A 20,877-nucleotide genomic window follows, 5' to 3' on the forward strand; every position below is an offset into this window, starting at 1 on the left:
TTTAGCTGTTGACAATTGGGTTGTACCTGACAACTGTACCCTGAAATTATCAGGTATTCTGTCCTCATAGTCACTTTCATATATATTCTCTGGGTGTAATAAAAGGTTTGTATCTGAAAAAACCTGGTTCTGTTCCCCCCCCAAAAAAAAAAATGAACCAGGATGTTGACTGTCTCTACACTGACTCTGCAATTCCCCATTTAACTTCTTTACCCCATTAGTCTTGAATCTAATGTAGTCTTTGTTTTTGCTGTTTTGCAGGAATTTTATTCTAGCCATTTCTAGAAGTGTGAAGGACAGCTTCTCCACATAATCACCTGTGTACCTTCTGAGTACATGGATGCTGGATTTTTTTTTCCCTTTTTTAACAAAGTGAATTTGACCTGTGGATGAACCATTTTCCATCCTGACAGCAAACCAAAGGATAATTTGCTCAGCTATAATCTGATCTTTCATAGCCTTTTTTAATCCAGTCTGATTTTGATTTCTTTTGCTGTAGTATTTTCAAAAGCAGGTTCAAACTTTTAATTTTTTTTAAAAAAAAAAAAAGAAAAAAAAAACGTGGCTTTAAAATGGGGTCTGCCATGGAAACAGCAGACATTGCTGTTGTCGCCCTCTACTTTGTTCTAGTTCTATTTGTTGGCTTGTTTGCCATGTGGAAAGCCAACCGAAGCACAGTAAGTGGTTACTTTCTTGCTGGACGGTCCATGAACTGGGCTGTTATCGGGGCTTCTTTATTTGTAAGCAACATTGGCAGTGAGCATTTTATCGGTCTGGCAGGATCAGGGGCTGCAAGTGGCTTTGCTGTCAGTGCCTGGGAGTTTAATGCTCTCCTGCTGCTGCAGCTTCTGGGCTGGGTCTTCATCCCTGTCTATATCACCTCTGGGGTGTACACCATGCCAGAGTACCTCTCCAAGCGTTATGGCGGCAAGCGGCTCAAGGTCTATTTTGCAGCTCTCTCCCTCCTGCTCTACATTTTCACGAAGCTCTCAGTGGATCTCTATGCTGGGGCACTGTTTATCCAAGAGTCCCTGGGTTGGAACCTGTACCTGTCTGTGATCCTGCTGATTGGCATGACTGCACTGTTGACAGTAACCGGGGGGCTGGTGGCTGTTATCTACACCGACACACTTCAAGCTGTGCTTATGATAGCTGGTGCCCTCAGCCTGAGTATCATCAGCCTGGTGAAAGTTGGTGGTTTGGAAGGAGTAAGGACCAAGTACATGCAGGCAATTCCCAACGTCACAGCCATCACAGCTCGCTACAACTTGTCTTACACTAATTCCTGCCACATCTATCCAAAACCCAACTCGCTGAAGCTCCTTCGAGGGCCGCTGGACGAAGACATCCCGTGGCCGGGCTTCCTTTTGGGCCAGACCCCAGCTTCGATCTGGTACTGGTGCGCAGATCAGGTCATTGTCCAGCGAGTGCTGGCTGCCAAGAACATTGCACATGCCAAGGGGTCAACCCTCATGGCTGGCTTCCTGAAGGTGCTACCTATGTTCATTATTGTTATCCCAGGCATGATTTCCCGAATCCTCTTCCCAGATGAGTTGGTGTGCATCAGCCCAGAACACTGTTTGCAGGTGTGTGGCAGCCAGGCAGGCTGCTCTAATATTGCCTACCCTCATCTTGTTAAGAACATTATGCCTGTGGGGCTGCGGGGCCTCATGATGGCTGTGATGATTGCAGCTCTGATGAGTGACCTAGACTCTATTTTCAATAGTGCTAGCACTATCTTCACATTGGACATCTACAAGATGCTGAGGAAAGCTGCATCTTCGCGAGAGCTGGTGGTGGTGGGGAGGCTTTTTGTCATCTTCATGGTGGCCATCAGCATCGCCTGGGTCCCTGTTATCATTGAAATGCAGGGCGGACAGATGTACTTGTACATTCAAGAGGTTGCAGGCTACCTCACCCCACCTATTGCTGCCCTCTTCCTCCTCGGTATCTTCTGGACACGCTGCAATGAAACAGGTGCATTCTGGGGAGGCATGACCGGTTTTGTGCTGGGGACCACTCGCCTCATCCTTGCCTTCATCTACAGGGAGCCCCGCTGTGATCTCCCAGATGACAGACCAGCTTTCATCACCCGTGTCCACTACATGTATATTGCAGCAGCTCTGTTCTGGATTTCAGGGCTGGTGGCTGTTGCAGTTAGCCTGGCTACTGCACCACCAAGCCAAGATAAAGTCACCCAAACAACCGTGTGGGGCCTGCGACATAGGGAAAAACTGCCAGTTGGATCCAAGGAAGAAGCCTACAAGCTAACAGATAAGAGCCCCATCCACTGCAATGGAACCAGCTCTCTCTGCAAGGAGCTACCATTGGACCTACAGAAGGAGTTGCGTGTGGATAATGCAGAAGTGAAGCTTCTGGTTCCACCTGCCGATAATCCCGCAGCCCCAAGCTCTGAGACCTCTACACCCCTAGCATGCTATGGGAATGGGCACGTGAACCTGGTGCGCCAGGCGAGCACAGAGGAAGGGGGCTGCAGCAGCAGGGATGGCGGGAGGTGTCTGAGGATAGTCGACTGGTTTTGTGGGTATAAGGAGGAGGCTGCAAAGGACAAGCCAAAGAGTGCAGAAGAAGAAGGACAGCTTATTGAGGAGCTACTGTATGAGTCACCACGAACCAAGGTCATTCTCAACCTGGGATTGCTGGTGGTTTGTTCGCTGGGAATCTTCATGTTTGTGTACTTCTCCCTGTAGTTCTGCCCTACTCCTGCACTGCCTGGGAAAGCTAGCTGGGTCTGTAATATTTACAGTTCAGGTACTGTGGAAGGTTTTATTGGGCATATTTGCATACTTGTTGAGAACTATAACTCCCTGATCATGTACAGCAATATGCTTAATGCAACAATGATTTTGAAATCACTCTGAAGTTTTTTGGTGGACAATACTTCGTGATACCTACCATTACCAAAATATTTTGGAAATTTTATTTATTTTTAATGACAGAATATACTGAAATAGAGCTGTATTGTTGTACAAAGTGATTTTGTGAAATATGCCTTATTTAATGTATTCACTATGAAGGTCCTGTTTTAGTACTTTGTGTTTTTTTCCCCCCAAAAAGTTGTCTCTCAAACAGTTTAGTGGAGTTGCAATGTTTTTGCATTTATATGTGCATTTGTGCACACTGGCATTTTATTCTGAAATGTTCAGTTTTTGTCATATCTTTTAATACTGTTTTTATATTTTTAACCAATCCTTTATGCACTAGTTATTTTTTTTTATTGGGGCAGGTATGTGTGTTTTTTGAGTTAGCTGTGCACCAGCCAGTTCCTGTGTGTGGTTTATTTGAACGCACTTGGATAGTGCAGTTCTGGAGATATAGAATTAACTGGAGGGATGAGACTAAAGATGGTACAACAGCTCTTGGAACAAAGAAAGTGTTGAATACATTGTCTGATATGAAAATCCTCTTCTGGATGATAATGGTAGGGCAGCAGGCTATGACCAAAAAAGTCATAATAAACAAATGCAGGGTTGGGTACTTTGATACATTTTCTTCATTCATTATCCAGAGATTAAAAATCTTCAGATTTGTTTGGTTGTAAAAATACTTTGTTTTAAAATAGTAATGGCTATGAAGTTGTGGGCTATAAATTAAATGAGCAGAACAACTTTTAATTTCTATTGAGGATGCTGTTTTCAAAAAATTTTCTTCCAATGCTACCTAAATCTGGCTTATTTCAAAAGTAATAAAATTGTACAAAAGGTGTTTGCAAAAAGCTGCATCAAACCCTTCTCTCAGTGGCTTATTTAACTTGCTTGGCACTTTTTGTGCGGAGCAAGTAAAATGAAGTTGAAGTGGGAATCATTTAATCCCAGATCAGTGGATTGGGATGGCCCTCTTTACTTGCTGTGCAAATAGCTTAGGTTCTTCTGTAGGAAGACTTGAGAGTTTTAGGGTTGCTGTAGGTCTCTGCAGTGGCACTTCTTCGGCTTAGAGGGTACAGTGAAGGTTTAAGCAATGCTCCGAAAGGTATGGTAAACAGTCTGTTCTCAGGTGACTCTTCTCTGTGGGTTGGTTGTGGAAGAAGCTGAAATGAGTCGCCCTTGTATGAATGTATGCATGTAAGTGGGGGAGCCATCGGTTTTGAAGTATTTAAGAAGATGAAAACAAAAGGACTTGTAGCGTCTATCCGGCTTACTTTATGAACCATTAGAGACTTAAACTGTGGGCTGTGCATAAGCAGCTATTTGTAGTCTCAGGTGGGTTTGGGCTTGCAGTGAAGGGCCACTGCAAACAAATCAGATTTACAAGTTTTTTTTTTTTTTTTTTTAACACTTTTGTGATTTTGTTTTACTGTATTGTCAATCATCATTCCCTGTACAAATAAATGGAAATAAAACCTTGATTTCTATGTGTTCAGTGCACTGTTTAGGTTACATTGCTATGGAGTTTTAAATCTAGACAAGAGATCATTTTCAGTTTTTGGCTGACAGCAGCTCTCACAAGCAAACATTGTCACGTAAACATACTTTCCCAAAATGGGAAGACAAAATGCGAAGATGTGTAACATACATGTACACAATAAACTGCACACTTACACATGTAACTGAAGCAGTTGGAAGTGTGTAAGTGTGTATCACTTTGAACTGTCACTGGTGTGGAAGATTACAGCAGCTGTGCACATTGTAACAATGAGGGCTTTGGTTGCTGTTGATGCAGTCGAGGTCTTGCGGACATTGCGCCGTTGCCAGATTTTAGTTTTGGGGGTCTTTGTTTTAACGAAATGAAGCAATGCTGAGGGTCCGAGGGGAGGAAGGGTGGTTGTGGCGGTCTGTTATGTGTATATTGTTTTGTCTCTTTTGTTGAAATTAAAAAATAAATATAAAAATTTGTTCACCACAAAGATTTGCACATGTTCCATGACCTCATTGTCTTCCCTTCTATCACAATAAAAGCTCTTGTTTTTCTGTGAAGAATACAGTCCTTCAGCCTATGATTTGAGCCATTTTTGAGATGCCCGTTTTGGTAACAGAAATTAACCTTTTAACGAGTCTTAAAATCGAATTTAAGCGAGCGATGTCTAAAACATTTCTCTAAAAAGTACAATTTTGCGTCAAGTTTAAAACCACCTAAACCAAGAACACTCAACATCCATGGCATTAGCAAAAATATGTTATACGTACACACCGCAGTGCTGTAAATAATGTTAGAAATTTTCCTGCTGACACGTCTAATTCAGTAGGTAATTCAGTGATATCCTCCACCCCCAGCATAAATGCCGCCCAAACACGGGCTACAAGCTCAGAGCAGCACTTGGAAAGATGGCACAAACCAGTTGTTTCCAAGCAGAAACAATGTAGATCTCTGAGATGTTATAGTCAAGGTCTATAAAGAGAATTGCAAATTAAAATAGAAAATTAAACTGAGGTGTTGTAACACCCCTTTGGGTTTAATCATGAAATGAGGACCTAATCCCTCTGCATATTTCTTCAGTCATGTATCACTCGTTGCTGCTCTGTTCAGCACTGAATTACGTCTCATACAAAAATAATTTCCAGAAGTAGCACAAATTCTTTTATATGCGTTTAGAGTTTCATTTTAGTCCGAAAACATGGTGAATTAACTTGACATTTTGCCGTGAGCAACATGAAAAGCAGACACGTTTTACTGGCCCTGCAATTTTACTCTTGATACTTTATTATTTGGCAAGGACCCCGCGGGGGGCATGATGACCAAATCATCTGATCCTCTTATGTAACTGATGTACAACAGCCATCTAATCTGATGAGAGGCTGGTTGCAGATTTGGGCTCCTTCGAACGAGGAGGCAAGTATCTGAGCAGGCTGAACGCCCCATCTCGCGTGTCTCCGCGGGAGTGTGCTCTGATTCTGCAACGTGCTCTTTGCCTGGTACTTTTCCATTGGTATGAGGATATGGCCCAATGAGCAAGCCTGTTTGCACTCTTGGAAATGCCAAGTGAGCGTCACCCTGGTGTAAAAACAGTCGATTTTTATAGTAAGAGTAGATTTACACTTCATTCTCCAATGTATAAAGATGACTAGAGATGAGGTGTACAGCAGTAGGCATGTATTGGTATTCTGAGGGCCAAATGTTCACAGCCTAGAATTGTTTCGAATTTTGTCCATCTGCTTCACATTCTAGCTCGTTAAAGAAAAATACGCCAGCGATCTAGCATTATTGTAATTTTATTTTCAGTAATTTCCCTCCTTAATATGACTTGAGCTTTTATTTACTTAGCAATTTAATGGGTCAAAGTTTTTGGCCTATGTTAGAGCCCAATTAAATCTATTTCATAAGAACAAAAGAAGCAAATAAATGAGCACAAATTGCGCTCTGCCTAGTTTCTCAGTCTCAAATGTTCCCAACAGAAGTAATTTAGGGTGTATAGCAACCCATTTTGAAAATTTAATTAACCAGGAAATGGTAGACTTTGGAAAAGCACACTGTTTATGCAAGGACACAAAAGCTCTAACCAACACAGCTCATGGCAGAGGAGCAGTTTGCTCGATGTCTGCTTGCGGGATCATCTCGACGCTTGAAAACATTATACACATGTTAAAGATTCTTCTGAAAAATAACACTTTGATGATGATGATTTTGTCTGTTTAACTTGCGTCTCCCACAGAAGTCTGTGCAAAGATGAATTTAGGCTGATAACGCATTTGCTTTCTCACATATTTTCTAGAGATGTTTGCAGCTTTGACAGTTAAAAGGCTCCTTCTTTATTCTCAGTGATCTGAACTGTAGTTCTGTAAGTCCTGCTGTAACAAGCCGTCTTCTACAGGTGCCGTTACTAAGCGACGGCCAATAAGAATCATCTGGGCAATAAGAATTACCGGCACTCAAAAAGCATGCTACATCTTCTGAATGAAAGGTTTTTGTTATTACAAACACATTTCAGCCATTGAATTAGATTTTCAAAGCTATAAAAGGTACCACAAGCTTTCCTGTGATGTATGGGACATTTTGTTCATCCGTGACTTCGGAAAGTTCACAGCGCCTTGGTAGTTCCTGATCTTTGTCTTAGTGGCAGCCTGGTTCTCTGGAGGTACGTGTGGTTTCTGGAAGAAGATATGGCAGCTTTATCTGACTTCCAGTGGTCCACGAGGTAAGGGGGCGCATAGGATACATGCCGAGTTGTTGTTCGAAGAACAACCGATTCTTAAAATACGACTTCCAAGAAGAAGCCTTAAAGTAACTCTCAGGACAAGCGAACGATCCCTATAGATATTCTATAGAATCTATAGATTCCAAAGCCGTTTTCATGACTGTAATACGTGTACTGTCTGTTAACAGCCGGGTTGTGGTGACTTGAAGGCTGCACATGTGTATGTTTAGAAATGCAATGGACTACCAGTAGAGGCTGCTTCTACCAGTTTCAATCCTAGCGTGACATTCTGTCTCTCCACTGGTGCTCTGTGGCAAAGGAACTGGGCCAGATGCATTCCCCTTCAGGTTCATGTGGACACATTTCCCTGAAATGCTGCTGGAGTGTGAAATGTATTTTTAGTCCTTGAGCAGCAGGCACCTGCTGGTTTGGAGACTAACAGAGAATAGATGGGCGTGTGCGCTTGCTAGGCTCCACAGACAGGTATGGGACCTCTCTCGCTCTGAGGTTGAGAAAGTGGCTCATTCCTCCTCTCTACGTAGGTATACAGCCTGTGGATGGATACGGGTTGCTCCTTGGATGGGTACATCTTCTTATTCATCTCCACCATAGGTACAGAACTTTATCGAGCTTGATGGGTAGGTGGAGATCATTTTAAATTGTCAAAGTTCTTTTGTACAAATACAACACAGGTGTGCACAAATACAAAAAAGTCTTTATTCAATGCCCCTAGGAACTCGGGCCTTAATATAATTCTTTCATTATGTGCAGAGAATTGACATGGGAATACCAGGGTAGAGTCGTAAGGATGATTCTATTGATTTAGTGTGATTTGACAGGAACTGTGTCTTGGGAAGTTTGTTATGTCTTCTTCAATTTCAAGATGTCCTCAAGTCACAAACACATTTGTGGCTCTAAGAGGTATTTTGAGAGTCTGGCTGATATTCAGAGGTACCTGTGGAATCATTTGCGCTGCGTTTGAGAAGCCAAAGGCTGTTCTGAAGCGAGCCCTTTGTGGTTGACACTGGTCTTGGGCATGCAGTCAATGAGAACAACACCAGAACTGCATGAAAGCCCAGGACAATGGTCACGCTGTCTCTCACCCTGAATGACCTTCCTACTCTAAGGAAAGAAAACAAGACGTCAATGACAAAAAACCCAGCAGTTCAGGGATGGAAATTTACTGAGAAAATTGCTGTGCAGCGGTACATGCCCTGACAGGTTGCTATGGTGACCATAGCAAGAAAGGCAGAAAAGGAGACGAGAAAGGACAGCAGTATAAGTAGACAGCCACACGTGACAACAACAGGGCCATGACAAGACATGGAATGGGCCTCTGCAAGATGCTTGGCTTTCTTTATGTGGAGCTGAGGTGCACAACTGGGACATGGTGCAGTGGTGGCTGCTCTCGCCTATAGGCAGCATCCTTTCTCATCTCATCCCAGTCTGCAGCCCAGCAGTGTAGGAGGCAGCATGCATTGGCTACCATCCATCAGTGATCACCAGAAGATATCAGACCTGGCACAGCAGACCACTGGTGAACATGGTATTTTGAAACGCTGTGCTTAATTCCATGCAATCTTCTCTAGTGTAGCGAGTCTTTTAAAACCCACCAGGGCTTGCATGTCAACCTCCGACCTACAGTTAGAACACTCAGGATGGCATTTTATTTTGAAACTTCTGAACCTAACCAAACCACAGGGCTAGTGTACACAGCAAGTTCTTAAGCAGTCATTTGTGAATGCAAACATGTCACATTCTCTTACGTGCCTGAGAGACTACGGGCAAAGCAGGAGTGAGCATCGTGATCCAAACTGTGACAACATGTGGTCCAATAGGGCACCCAGTGAAATGCACACATCAGACTAGATGCATTCCACAGATGCCACCTTGGCTGGTAAATTTGAGGCTGGCACGGTCGGGATGCCTCACATTACTGCATTATTCCGCAGAAGAAGCTTTCAATGGCAAAGAGCAATATTTACCCCAACTGAGAAAACAGCCAGAGGTCAGCATCCATCCAGAGCAAGTGTCAAATGAGGCAATTAAGTCATGGAATAACAATGGACTGGACAACTGAACTGGGGTAGCTTTGCCTGAGAGAACACCTACAGCCTGTGTTTACTTCCAGCAGTGGATCAAATGTTTCAAAAAATGCAATAGGCACTCAGGAATTTGCAGCAATGAAAAAGGAGAAAAGCAAACAAAATCAAATTGGCCATAATGATCCTGGGCTGTGAATCTAATCCTTCTGGTTCACTGTGTGGCCCAGGCCTTTTGTGCTCACCATCAATTTAGCTAACACTCCAAACCAAATTAGCCTTTTTTTTGTGTTTGAAGCAGTTTTACAAATTTTAACTTTAATTTTCTACAAGCACATATATGTCCAGGCTATCAAACCGAGAGTCTGGTTCACAAAGTAGTTCAGTCGTGGCCAGGGGGATAACTGCTAAATAAAATTCTCATTAATGTTACTTTGAGAAACAGTACTTTGAAATCAGGACTGATAATATCTACTTTTCCAGATAACAAATATTTATGGCCATAGGGCAGCTGGTGGAATCGTGGTTGGAGCGGCTGCCTTTGGCTCCGAAGGTTGCCGGTTCAATCCCGGATCTGGCTGTGGTGCCCTTGAGGAAGGCGCTTGCCCTGCGATTGCTCCGGTACCTTCACCCGGCTGTGTGCCCGGTTACCTAGTTATGGCCCTGCAATGGACTGGTGTGCCATCCAGGGTATGTGTCCAGTGTCTCCAGGATAGGCTCTGACTTGCTGTGTTCCTGCTTGGGATGAGCAGTTGTTGAAGTTGGTTGGTTGGTATGTCTGTCTTTCTTGCCCAGTTACTGACTCCTGTTATGCAAGGAAGCATAGGAAGACCTTCCATAATATCATGATGTCCTAATTTTAGAGCAGCCTCTTCTTTTGCGAAGGTGTGGGGATGGAGGAGCGGTGGGAGGTGAGGCGGTGGGGGGTCTGGGGAGGGGGGGAGGTTACCTCTGTGACCTAACAGGAGAAAATGGGGCTGGAAACAAACCAAGGTTCTTTTGTCCTTTGGTGAGTTTTGTGTGTCTGAAGGAGCAGGTGAGACACAAGACAAAGGTGGGGTACTGAGTGCCACCCAACTTCTAAACTGGCACAATGGCGATCAGATGTGACTATTCTCTGTGGCTGGAAAAGAACTGAGCCTCCAAAGCCCTTGCTTGCTAAATTGCGGATGGTCATAAGGTTCGCAACCGGTATTTCAAGGCGTGCCTCAAAGAGACCTCAGAGAGAACACCTAGGGTTTGCCTCAAAGCATTTTTCCCTGTTGACACGTACACAAAAAAGCTGTCAAAGTCTCCTCTCGGCCAGAGGCGATGGTGCGACGTAAAATGTGTTTCAGCTGAAATGCTTCCTCAGATATAGGTTCGATTTATCATATTTAGTTTGTTAGCATAACAAGAATCCTTAGAGCTAGAGCAGCTAATACTGTAGATCGAGTACTTGGTTCTCGGCGTGTGACAAAGTGACCGTTCTAACTGATCACAGTAGCAGTTCTTCCTGCTCTGCGATTCTTGCGATGTTTCTTGAAATGAAGATGTTTAATTTGTTGCGTGTTCATTATTTTTGGCTTGCCCTAAGACATGTTTACGTAACATGTGAGTATTTTGCAAGCAGTGAATCATGTCATGCCTCATTTGCTCCACTGATCATGTGCAATTCCTTTGCTTACCTGTGACATCAGACCTCATGGGTGCCTTTGACTGCAATATTTGCCCTCATCTGAGCACCCCCATCAGAGGGGTGGGAGAGGAGGATGTTTCCCGGTACGTGCTGTGTGACAGACGCCGTGAAATTTGGATGGTTGGGAGTCCATAGGTCACAAAGCATGACATTAATATGGACACACGGCGACATCGTGATGACAAGGGCCTGCTGGCCTGCAACACAGGAGGGCCGTCCGGTGTCTCTAATACTTGTGTGAAGGAAAGAAAAATGTTGAATATCAACGCAGACAAACAGAACCACGTCTGTCGAGCGATTGCTCGCTCTTGTGGAAGGAAAGTCAAAAACATAACCCTTAACCACCAATCCCCGTTCATTCAGTTCGAAATGCGACAGCACTGACGCACCCGTGGTGTTGTACCCATAAGGGTTAATGTAAAGTGTTATGAACAATCGCTTTGGACTTTGAAGGCTGAACAACAACAATGGAAACAAGAGAAGCTGCATGTCTGGTGCATGAGCCACATGGATGCCGGTGTCCATAACAGCACGGGAGACAGTTCATTCTGAAATCACCTTGAAGAAAGCGACGTAGATTTGCCTTGATTGTGATACCATGAAGACCAAGATTAAACACAAATAAATTATGAAGCGGTGGACGACATGAAAGAGGAGATTACTCGGGTTATTTTTCTGGCCTTGGTAATATTAGATTAGCCCTGGTGACTATTTAATGCGCTGGTGGAAAATTCCATGATTCATTCTAACCCTCCGGTCCTCCTGCCCCCCCCCCCCTCCCTATTTCACTTTCTGTCTTTTATCTCTTCCCTAATTCTGTGTGGTTCAAGAGGCTTTCATTCACGTACCGCTGTAAACGCAGAACCGAACGCAAACATACACGAAAAACGAAGGCAACCTTTGATGTGCGCTTGAAAATAAATATACCATATTTTAGCGATCACTTCCAAAAAGGCTTCTTTCGGTGACCGGTGTCAGTGTGAGGAGAAGACAAAGCATACACTGTGTACAGCGTTTGCTCATTATCATTTCAATAGGCAATATCTGCATGTGAAACAGCAGAGCTGGTGGGGTGGAAGCGCCACTTGGACACCGCGATCAACAGACGGTCTTTGTGACGGCCGCAGCCCGCTCCTCTTGTCCTTGACAGCGTTACTCTAAGAATATCCGTTGTTTCAGTGCCAAAGTGCACAAGGACACGTTTCGCAGTTTCGCATCGGTGCACGAGCTACCTTACGACGACATCTGTGACGGTACGCCGCGGAGCCGCGCCATCGACGGCTGTGCAAACGTGCGGCGTGTCCAGAGGGGCGGCGGAACCGAGCGGACTGCCGCTTAGGGCCAAGCAAACAGGATCAAGTCGGTGTTTGCCAGTGCGGCACCCTCCTCTCGGCGAGGCTCACCTGGCTCAGTTCACAAATGACGATGAGATGATAAAACTGGACCGCATGTCATCGCTAATCTCACGCGCGGGCTTCCGGAGAATGTGCCGGGGGAGATAAAGCGAGAAGGACGGGGACCGGCGGAAGGGGCTCTGTAACCGTGAATGTGCGACAGGCCGTTAGCTGTGGGCGAACTAGCGGGTCAACAAACGTAGCGCATGTTAGCGGCTTTTCAACGCAACCGCTGCGACGCAGAAATAAAAGGAAATGCGGCGTAGGGAGCCTGCTGTGCGCTGATGAACGTGTTCGCTTGCGTGTTTGCGTGTGACGGCCCACGCTGCCCCCGAAGCCCGGCTCTGTGGCAGGACCGTGACCCTCGCTTTCGTCCCTGCTTCGGAGGGATCGCAGCGCTGTTCCGCTCCCCTCCATCCCGCATCCTCGTTCCAGCGTGCTTCGTGAAGCATTTGTTAATAAGGGTGTGTTTGTGTTTGGCCGCTCTGTCTTTAGAAGACGCAGGTAAACATCAAATTAGGGATGGTAACGTTTCATGCAGCGTTTCATTGTTTGGTTATTTGCCCTGCAGCAAAAGGGAGGTGGTATCGCAGGTATCGCTCCTGGCCCGAGCGAGGGTGGATTCTGGCTAACGCAAGAAGAGAAACACGAATTAGAATGATGGTGATGTCTCGCACGGTCACATGGGGATGATGTCCGATTATTCATCCCCTGTAGAAACAGTCCGCAAGCGGAGCTGAAGGACTTCCAACTGCCTTCAGCTTACTGTGAAATTAAGTTCCTCTTTTACAATTGTTTTTTTCTCTCTCTCTCTCCGACACACACACACAGAGCTGTGTATCTCTGAGGTCTGAAAGTGGACAAATACGATCACATGTCCTGCTGCTCTGTGTTGCTTGGCCCTTGCCCTCCCCACTCTGTCCCTCTTCCTGGATGCTCGCTCCTTTGTCCATCTGTCTCCCGTCGTCCTGCCGCTGTGCCGAGTGGAAGGGACTCCCTTGGGCCCCTAGCGGCGATGAGGAGCCAACACAGCTGCTTCTGAGCTGGTACTTTTCCAGAGATCGCATCTGCGCAGCTCCGGCCGCAAAGACACATGTACGCACTCTCAGACACATGTGACACAAATTGTGAAACGCCGCTTCCTGCCTGAAGGTGTTTTAACGAACATCACGGAACGTATTCGCATAGCATCATGAAGACTTATTTAACAAGAACTTTAAATTCCTTTCAATGCCTCATATTCGATCAGGGTCGTCATTTTCCTCTGCGGATTCACGTGCATTAGTGCCGCGATTGACCGTACTTCTTCGCCGCGCACAGGCGATACCTGGGCTGTAATTCAGCAACTAGATTGTGCCTCCACCAGAAGCCAGTTATTTATTAATTCTATGTGTGTAATGAGGCTCGGCGAGGAGACGGTTGGCTGAATTTGGCCGGTCGGCAGTGGCTCTTGCCACCTCGCACACCCTTTGCAATATCTGATCTGTTTCGGACACGCGCGCGCAGCAGGACGGTACCCTTCCGACATCAGTGAAAGCCCCTGAGCTGTACGATTTGCCGTGCAAAGGCCCCGTAGGTTCCTGGTGGACACGCTGCGGGTTTGGGAGGGTAAATAAAAGGGAAATAAATCCAGACTACATGCTGAGATGTTGTTTCTAAATGACACTCCCAATAAAAATAAAATACAGCTTTACTTTCTCTGGTCTGTGATTGCAAGATTCCCTGTGTCTTGGCAAGACACAGTTGCAGGGAATGGAGGAATTTGTTTCCTCCTTAAAATAGACGTTCTGGACGAGCTACCGCATTCCTGCTTGTTTGGAGGTAAACTTGCTCAGAAATATGCCCCCTCCTCACCAGAGTCGGTCGCGGCCTCCTGTGCCGCCGCTGTCCCTCGTGGTTGGGATGCTGCGGCAATGAGTCCGATCCGAATAGTTTGGTGCGGAACCAGATAGAAAGAACAACCTCCTGTCCAAAAATGATCTTGTTTTTGTCTAACTTACATCTGCGTCCTCCTGAAAATACACACACACACACACACACACACACCATCTGAAACCACTTGTCTCAAGTGGGGTCGCAGCAAGCTGGAGCCTAACCCGGGAACGCAGGGCGCAAGGCTGCAGGGGGAGGGGACACATCCAGGACAGGACAGAAGTCCATCGCAAGGCACCCCAAGCAGGACTCGAACCCCAGACCCACCAGAGAGCAGGCCACCGCACCTCCCCCCTGCAAATATATTTTTTCACTGAGTTATTACGCCTGTTGTACAACCTTCTCTTCAGTTTATTGTATCCCGGCCCACAGTTCTGTAGAGATTACTTCTTATAAAGAAAGTATGAACCCTTTGAAAAGGTGTTTGTTGTCCTTTACTCTTTCTTTCAATTAATGCAAATTCATCTGTGTTTTTTGCAGGATTTTAACAGCAAGCCTGCTGTTCTAATACTTTTAGTAAACTTGATGGCTTCAAGAATGGCTGCTGGCAACTGGCTGGGCAGCTGAACAAGTTCAGACAGCAAGGTGAAAACAGCGGCCGCCACTCCCCACGGCAAACAAGGTCAATGGTTACATTTAAGGATTCTCAGAACAGATTCCTGAACGGCATTATTAGAGAGCGTGCATTGTGAAAATGAATCCGCCCTTGGCTGCCGATCGTTGCGATATGCAGATGCGGCGAGCTGCTGTTGAGTTCACCCTGCAGCTCTTTACCGTGTTACAGGAGAGTGGAAGGGGAGGAAAACCGCACAGTGCCATTCAGCGTGGGCTCCGGGGTCTGGACGCCCATGAGGGACTAAACTTCCTGCTGTTTTGCAAAGCCTGCTGGCTGCTGTGCTGCCGCCAAAAGGAAGGAGTCTGGCTCATCTCTGGACAAGTGCTAAATACCAGCACTGTTATGGACACCAGGTATACTGCAAGATATACAGATACTGTATGACACACTTAAGAAACTTCCAGACGGACCTGTTCTCCTGTCAGCCGCACGCCTTGGCTCTTATTATGCCCAGTAGTGCCGTTGGGTGCTGTAAAGATGATGGGTGGGAAACGCCACGTTTCGAATCACAGCTGTCCCACTCTTTTCATCCCCTCAAAACCTTAATGGAATTTTATGGCAAACTAAGAACCAATGTGGTTCCTTTACAAGTGAGCGTGCATCACCTGACGGTAGCAAAGTCCAGCAGGTCCTGCGTTGTTTGCTTTTGACATCTTACAATGAAACATTGTAACAGCAGCTATAAAAACAAAACGTGGAGTTTCTCGGTTCTGGCTCCGTTGTGGTGGAATGACCTTCCCCTCTCACTCAGAACTGCTGAAACTCTGTCTACATTCAAGAAGGGTCTGAAAACTCACCTTTTCAAGACTCACTTCGCCCAAGATCTCTCCAGCTCATGTATGGTGTAAATGTTCATGCACCATAACTTTATGATCATCCCCAGATAAGCCTTTACACAGCCGCTATTCCTGTATTGCATGTGAATGTTTATGTACCTTATTTTAAAAAAAAAATTGTAGGAAGGTGATCAGGATTCATTTATCTTGCGTTTTATGCACCTGCTTGAGTGATGAACATCGGTGCATCAGGTGGAAAGGAACAAACTAGGTTTACTTAAGAATCACGTCTACAGCTATGTCTCTTTCTCCTAAGGTAATGCACAAATTGCATTTTCGCTGAGATGTACGTCGCTTTGGAGAGAAGCGTCTGCTAAATGAATACATGTAAATGTAAAAACATTACTACAGTGATCCAGCTGGGTCTACGCTCTCCGAGCACGGTGCGCACACTCCCAGTCAGCGTCGGGTCCCTCGTCCCGCACCGAAGGGTTCTGTTGTGGAAACACGCCTGGTTTTCACAGGCCTCTAACCTGGTGGACTCCTTATTAGCACAGCTGGGGCCTTAAATTACATAACTTCATTTAGCTGACGCTCTTCTCCAAAAGTGACTTGCAGCATTAATCTACCTACAATTATTTACCCGTTTATACAGCTGGGTAATTTTTACTGGAGCAATTTAGGGTAAGTACCTTGCTGGTGGGTACTACAGGTGGAGATAGGATTTGAACCTACAATTTTGGTACAAAAGCAGCAACCCTAACCACTACACTACCAGCTGTCCCTTACTTCATCTCGCAAAGGGCAGGTTACACACTTGCCTGTGTTTGCCTGTGACTGGCAGTAAAGTGAAGATGAGTTTGGGTGACATGTCAGCTGGAAACAGACTGGGGGGGGGCACAAAGTTCCAGAGCAGAGAGATCTACCAGTGGTTTTTTTCAGGGCTGTGCTGTGGGCTCTCCGTCAACCCCACGGCTGCCCCGTTTTCGCCCGAACGCTCGCAGCGTCACTCGGCTCCAGCGCTAGCTGTGCTTCACGCACCTCCAGCAGAGTGATGGTCTGCAAGATTTCAGATGCCCTGAGATCTGCGGCCCTCTCTTCCATCCTCAGGTGTCTCTTAGGTCAAGCGATGGCCACAAATGACAGGTGTCAATCCGTCAGGGACGGGAACAAAGAGGCCTCTGTCCTCGGAGCCACAGCGACGAAGATGGTGACAATGATGTCGACAGGGTGAAACTGGATCTCAGAGGGGTCAGATGGGAGATGGCAGGCTAGCTTTATGTCCTGCTGTTACAGTAAGAAGGGGTTTGTCCTCGGACCACAAAGGCAGCGCTCTCAGATGCGCTGCACTCAGGAGAGGAGACACCGTGGCACGGAATGACCACACACCTCCCTTTGTTCGCGGTCAGTTCTCTCAGCATAGCAGCTGAGTAGGAGGACAGTGAACAATGGTCCCTGTCCTTCACTTTCAGGGGACCCTCTCCCCCACTCGGCTGCTTGGGGAGGTACGCAGAGCTGTAAAACACCCCCAGGAAAACAGGCTCCTCTGCTGCACAAACAAAAACATGAACAGCCATATGTCTTTTTCTGAACACTATCAGCTTGTTTATGGCAGACAGAAAGGGACACATGACACAGGGTCTTTACTGCCACCTCCTGGAGCAATAAAGCACAGGCTTCCCTCCATTCAGGAGCATCTTTCTTCCCGAAAATCTGCTCCTAATATGTATGAAAAGAAGCTTTTAAATACCATTCATTTAAAACAAATAAAAAAGATGTTTTCCAGGATCTATGAACTGCCTGTAGTGTGTGTGTGTGTGTGTGTGTGTGTGTGTGTGTGTGTGTGTGTGTGTGTGTGTGTGTGTGTGTGTGTGTGTGTGTGTGTGTGTGTGATTGTCCTGCAATACACTGGCATCTCACCATCACTCGCTATGCTTTGAGGATAGGCTCCAGATCACCATCACCCTGCATTATAATTGGCTACTGGTTGATTCTGTTGTCTTTTATTGTTGTAATTTCCATCCATCCATCCATCCATCCATCCATCCATCAGTAACCACTTGTGCAGCACAGGTCCAAATGGTCAGAGCCTACCCTGGAAATCCAGTAATTTTTTCATTGCATTGTTTTATTCTGTTGTTCTTTTACTGTTGTAATTTTTAAAATATTGATATTGACAATAAACTTCTCTGCTGTATAGTAATAACCCATTTTTTCTTCTTTATTGTAAAGTACTTTGAGAAACTGCCATGAAAGGGGCTATACAACAAAAATTGTTTTTTTTTGTAATACTACAGCCATTAATAAAGGTTTGAACCTGTGTTTGAACCGTTTGAAAAGTATCATTTGTCATAAACAAATGAGACCTGAGGGGGTGTGGTGACACAGCGGGTTTGGCTGGGTCCTGCTCTCTGGTGGGTCCGGGGTTCAAGTCCCACGTGGGCTGCCTTGTGACGAACTGGTGGCCCATCCTGGGTGTGTCCCCTCCCCCTTACACCCTGTGTTGCCAGGTTAGGCTCTGGCTTGCTGCGACCCTGCTTGGGACAAGTGGCTTCAGCTACTGTGTGTATGAATGAGACCTGGAGTTGTACAGGAGCCACCCCATATACAGAGAGTATTAACTTTGTGTGGTGTTTCATATCACTGAGGCCCATGCTTTGAATGAACATTTCTGTTTCTCTAAATATGAGTTGAGCTGAAAATTATCTGTGAATCAAACACCCACTTCCCATACATTTAAATGGGAAAAACTGCAAATTACTCTTGAAGTCAAAAAAAAAATCTGAGCTGATAAATAATAGGATTAAAAGATCATTTGAAATAACCAGTTTTTTTATTTGTGCTAGCAGTTATTCAATTAAAGGTGTGCAGAACCACTGCAGTTTGCCTGCTATCTTGCTGCTGACCTCTTTTGCACCCTCTTCTGAGTTTTGCATAACATTTCCATTATATTTACATTTATTCATTTAAGTCTTTTCTCCAAAAGTGCTTATGGTAATTGCATGAAATAAATTAAATACATACATGCAAATAAGTACAAAAAGTACAACGAATGAAGCACAGCCTCTCTTTAAGTGGGTTGTCCAGAGACATTCAGCCCTTTCAGTGGCTTAGCGAGAGGCTCTTTCAAACGCCAGTATTTCCTACTCACTTCATGACAAAATTAGTATCCAAGCAAGATAAAAAATAATCTATACCGACAGGTACCATCTGTTGTGTATCACGCAATTATACATAATATGCTCATGTGACATTGCACATCACGTACAGTATATAGTTGTATTATTCGGGCCCAAAAAACAGCTTATAATGGTGAAAAGCTGCTGAGAGCATTGGGCATTGTGTTTTTAAATCGGACAATGACAAAGAGCATAAAGATTAGCATACAAGTAGTTCTACAATATATTCTTTGTAAAAACCAACATAAAATTAACACAGACAGTTTGAAGGCATTTTTTCAGTGGCATTTTTTTATTCTAAACATTGTCTTCGTAGAACCAAAAATGTGGCGTATACAGTAAATAAAAAATATGTCTAAATCTCAGTGGTTTGCTAAAGCGCAAATGAATTAGGCAAGAGTTCATACAATGAGGGATAGCCAAGCTGGGCAGTAGAGGGGAATTTCTTGAACAGGGAAGTATGGGTTTTTAATGCGGTGTTTAAAAGTCCCAAACCCAGGACGCACATGGTGGTCATATGTGTCAGGCACAGAATTGGTGTAATTCAGCTCCAAGTTTCTCTGCGGTACCAGGCAGCAGAAACAGTGACACCCTAAACAGCGCTCAGGTCATGGAAGGAGTGAAATGCACGAAAACGTGAAACAGAAACACAAAGACACAGGTAGCCTGCGTCACTGCTGTGTGGGCAGTGGGACATGGGGGGTGTCTGGGACAGATAACCTTGAGGAAAGGAAACAAGTTTCGAGGGCCACGACAACTGATAGCAGATGACGGGCACGGCCGCTCTACAGACCTCCAATCTCCATGCACACGTTTCTGTACAAACACAGTGCTGGTCGAAGGTAGCTGTGCACCAATAAACAGCAGCACACCACCACCCTGGCTTGAGTTCGAACCCGGTCGACATACTACAACGCCGCTCCAAGAACCCAATACTGGCTTCCCCCTGAGCTTCTGACTGTAAGTGCGACATAAAAACACAAGTGAGATTTACCCAGAACGATGTTGTGCATTGTTCACTTGTTTATAATGAGTTTATCTCCACGGACCTGTAGCAGAAGACTTTACAGCTGCACAATATGCGCAACACAGGAAACTGCAAAAGTGTGATAAAGTCGATGTGCATCTAAACCTTAGAACGGTACAAACCTGAATTTCAGTTCTGTTCCTGGGTTCTGCTCCAGCTCAGTGACCTTGTGGCTTATCCCTGGTTATCAGTGGTCAAGCATAAGGGAGAACAGTGTTAATCTGTCACAGCCTTAACATGTTACATTTAAAATTAAAGCAACTGGTGATCAAATGTAAAGTATGAAGTAAAAGTATGGTATTATATGTGCCAAAATTATGCAGTTTTCTTAAATTAATAATGTCAGTTATTTGGTACTGTACATATGTTATTTTGCTCAATGACACTGTGGGGACTTGCTTGATTAGTTGCGGTAATACCAGAAACAATGTAAACAGAAAGACAAAAGTTATGAAGTAATTTGTTATATACATTGCAATGAAATATTTGTCAATGTTTTTTACCCCCTAACTGGCTGCTTTTTAAAAAAAAAAAAAACTCTTTTTACTCAAAGTAATCAGTTTAGTCTATAAAGTATCATTGAGCTTCTTTAAAATTTCATGGCCCCTGCAGGCCCCCCATCCCTGTGTTCCAGCTGCGATGATGGGTATTTTAGCAAACCTCACCCAGCAGCTGGGGGAGTCTCTGAGCCACGTGCTGGGTCAGTATCTGGATCGCTGGAAGGAGAACAGCACACAGGCACAGCGTGCGCTGGACCAGAGGCTTGCTGAAGAGAACTTCCGGGACGTGATCTGGTACCTGATGGTGATGATCGGAATGCTGGCCTTCATTATCGTTGCCATGCTGGTTAGTACGGTCAAGTCCCAACGCCAGGAGCACTCTGGTGACCCCTACCACAAGTACATCGAGGAGGACTGGACTGCCAAGCTCAAGAACCAGACTCACAGCTAAATCCAATCCAACCCCAGGGCAAAGAAGTATTTCCCTGAGCAGCCCAGCTCTATAAGCTAAACAGATTGTTTCCTCACCCCATCACACTTCACATGCTGTGTCCATTCCAAACCCCATGGCCACGTGATCCTAGGGCTCAGCTGTTGACTACAAGTTGTCACATGTTGTCTGACCATGTCTGCATCACAAAAG

At 45.3% G+C, this 20,877-nt stretch overlaps 2 protein-coding genes and 1 long non-coding RNA gene across 3 annotated transcripts; 2 read left to right on the forward strand and 1 right to left on the reverse strand.

The window, feature by feature from the left end:
• The first annotated feature begins 529 nt into the window (after nucleotides 1–529).
• LOC108937491 (sodium/myo-inositol cotransporter-like) lies at nucleotides 530–4,855 on the forward strand. Its single transcript, XM_018757487.2, has one exon. The coding sequence runs from the start codon at nucleotides 573–575 to the stop codon at nucleotides 2,709–2,711; it is 2,139 nt and encodes a 712-aa protein (XP_018613003.1). The 5' UTR covers nucleotides 530–572; the 3' UTR covers nucleotides 2,712–4,855.
• A 14,749-nt stretch (nucleotides 4,856–19,604) lies between these two features.
• LOC108937668 (potassium voltage-gated channel subfamily E member 2-like) lies at nucleotides 19,605–20,763 on the forward strand. The gene is made up of 2 exons (XM_018757706.1): nucleotides 19,605–19,667; nucleotides 20,347–20,763. Exon 2 carries the CDS (start codon nucleotides 20,374–20,376, stop codon nucleotides 20,683–20,685), a length of 312 nt encoding a protein of 103 aa, XP_018613222.1. The 5' UTR covers nucleotides 19,605–19,667; nucleotides 20,347–20,373; the 3' UTR covers nucleotides 20,686–20,763.
• Nucleotides 19,607–20,463, reverse strand: LOC108937675 (uncharacterized). The gene is made up of 3 exons (XR_001966363.1): nucleotides 20,400–20,463; nucleotides 19,857–19,914; nucleotides 19,607–19,665 (listed from the first exon to the last, which is right to left on the reverse strand). It is a non-coding gene; the product is annotated as an uncharacterized LOC108937675 (long non-coding RNA).
• Nucleotides 20,764–20,877: the final 114 nt, after the last annotated feature.

The sequence above is a fragment of the Scleropages formosus genome, chromosome 12 (genome assembly GCF_900964775.1).
Source record: "Scleropages formosus chromosome 12, fSclFor1.1, whole genome shotgun sequence".
Classification (NCBI taxonomy): domain Eukaryota; kingdom Metazoa; phylum Chordata; class Actinopteri; order Osteoglossiformes; family Osteoglossidae; genus Scleropages; species Scleropages formosus.

Coding starts and splice junctions, on each gene's coding strand:
- LOC108937491 (XM_018757487.2), top strand. CDS start 573: ATGGGGTCTGCCATGGAAACAGCAGACATTGCTGTTGTCGCCCTCTAC.
- LOC108937668 (XM_018757706.1), top strand. CDS start 20,374: ATGATGGGTATTTTAGCAAACCTCACCCAGCAGCTGGGGGAGTCTCTG.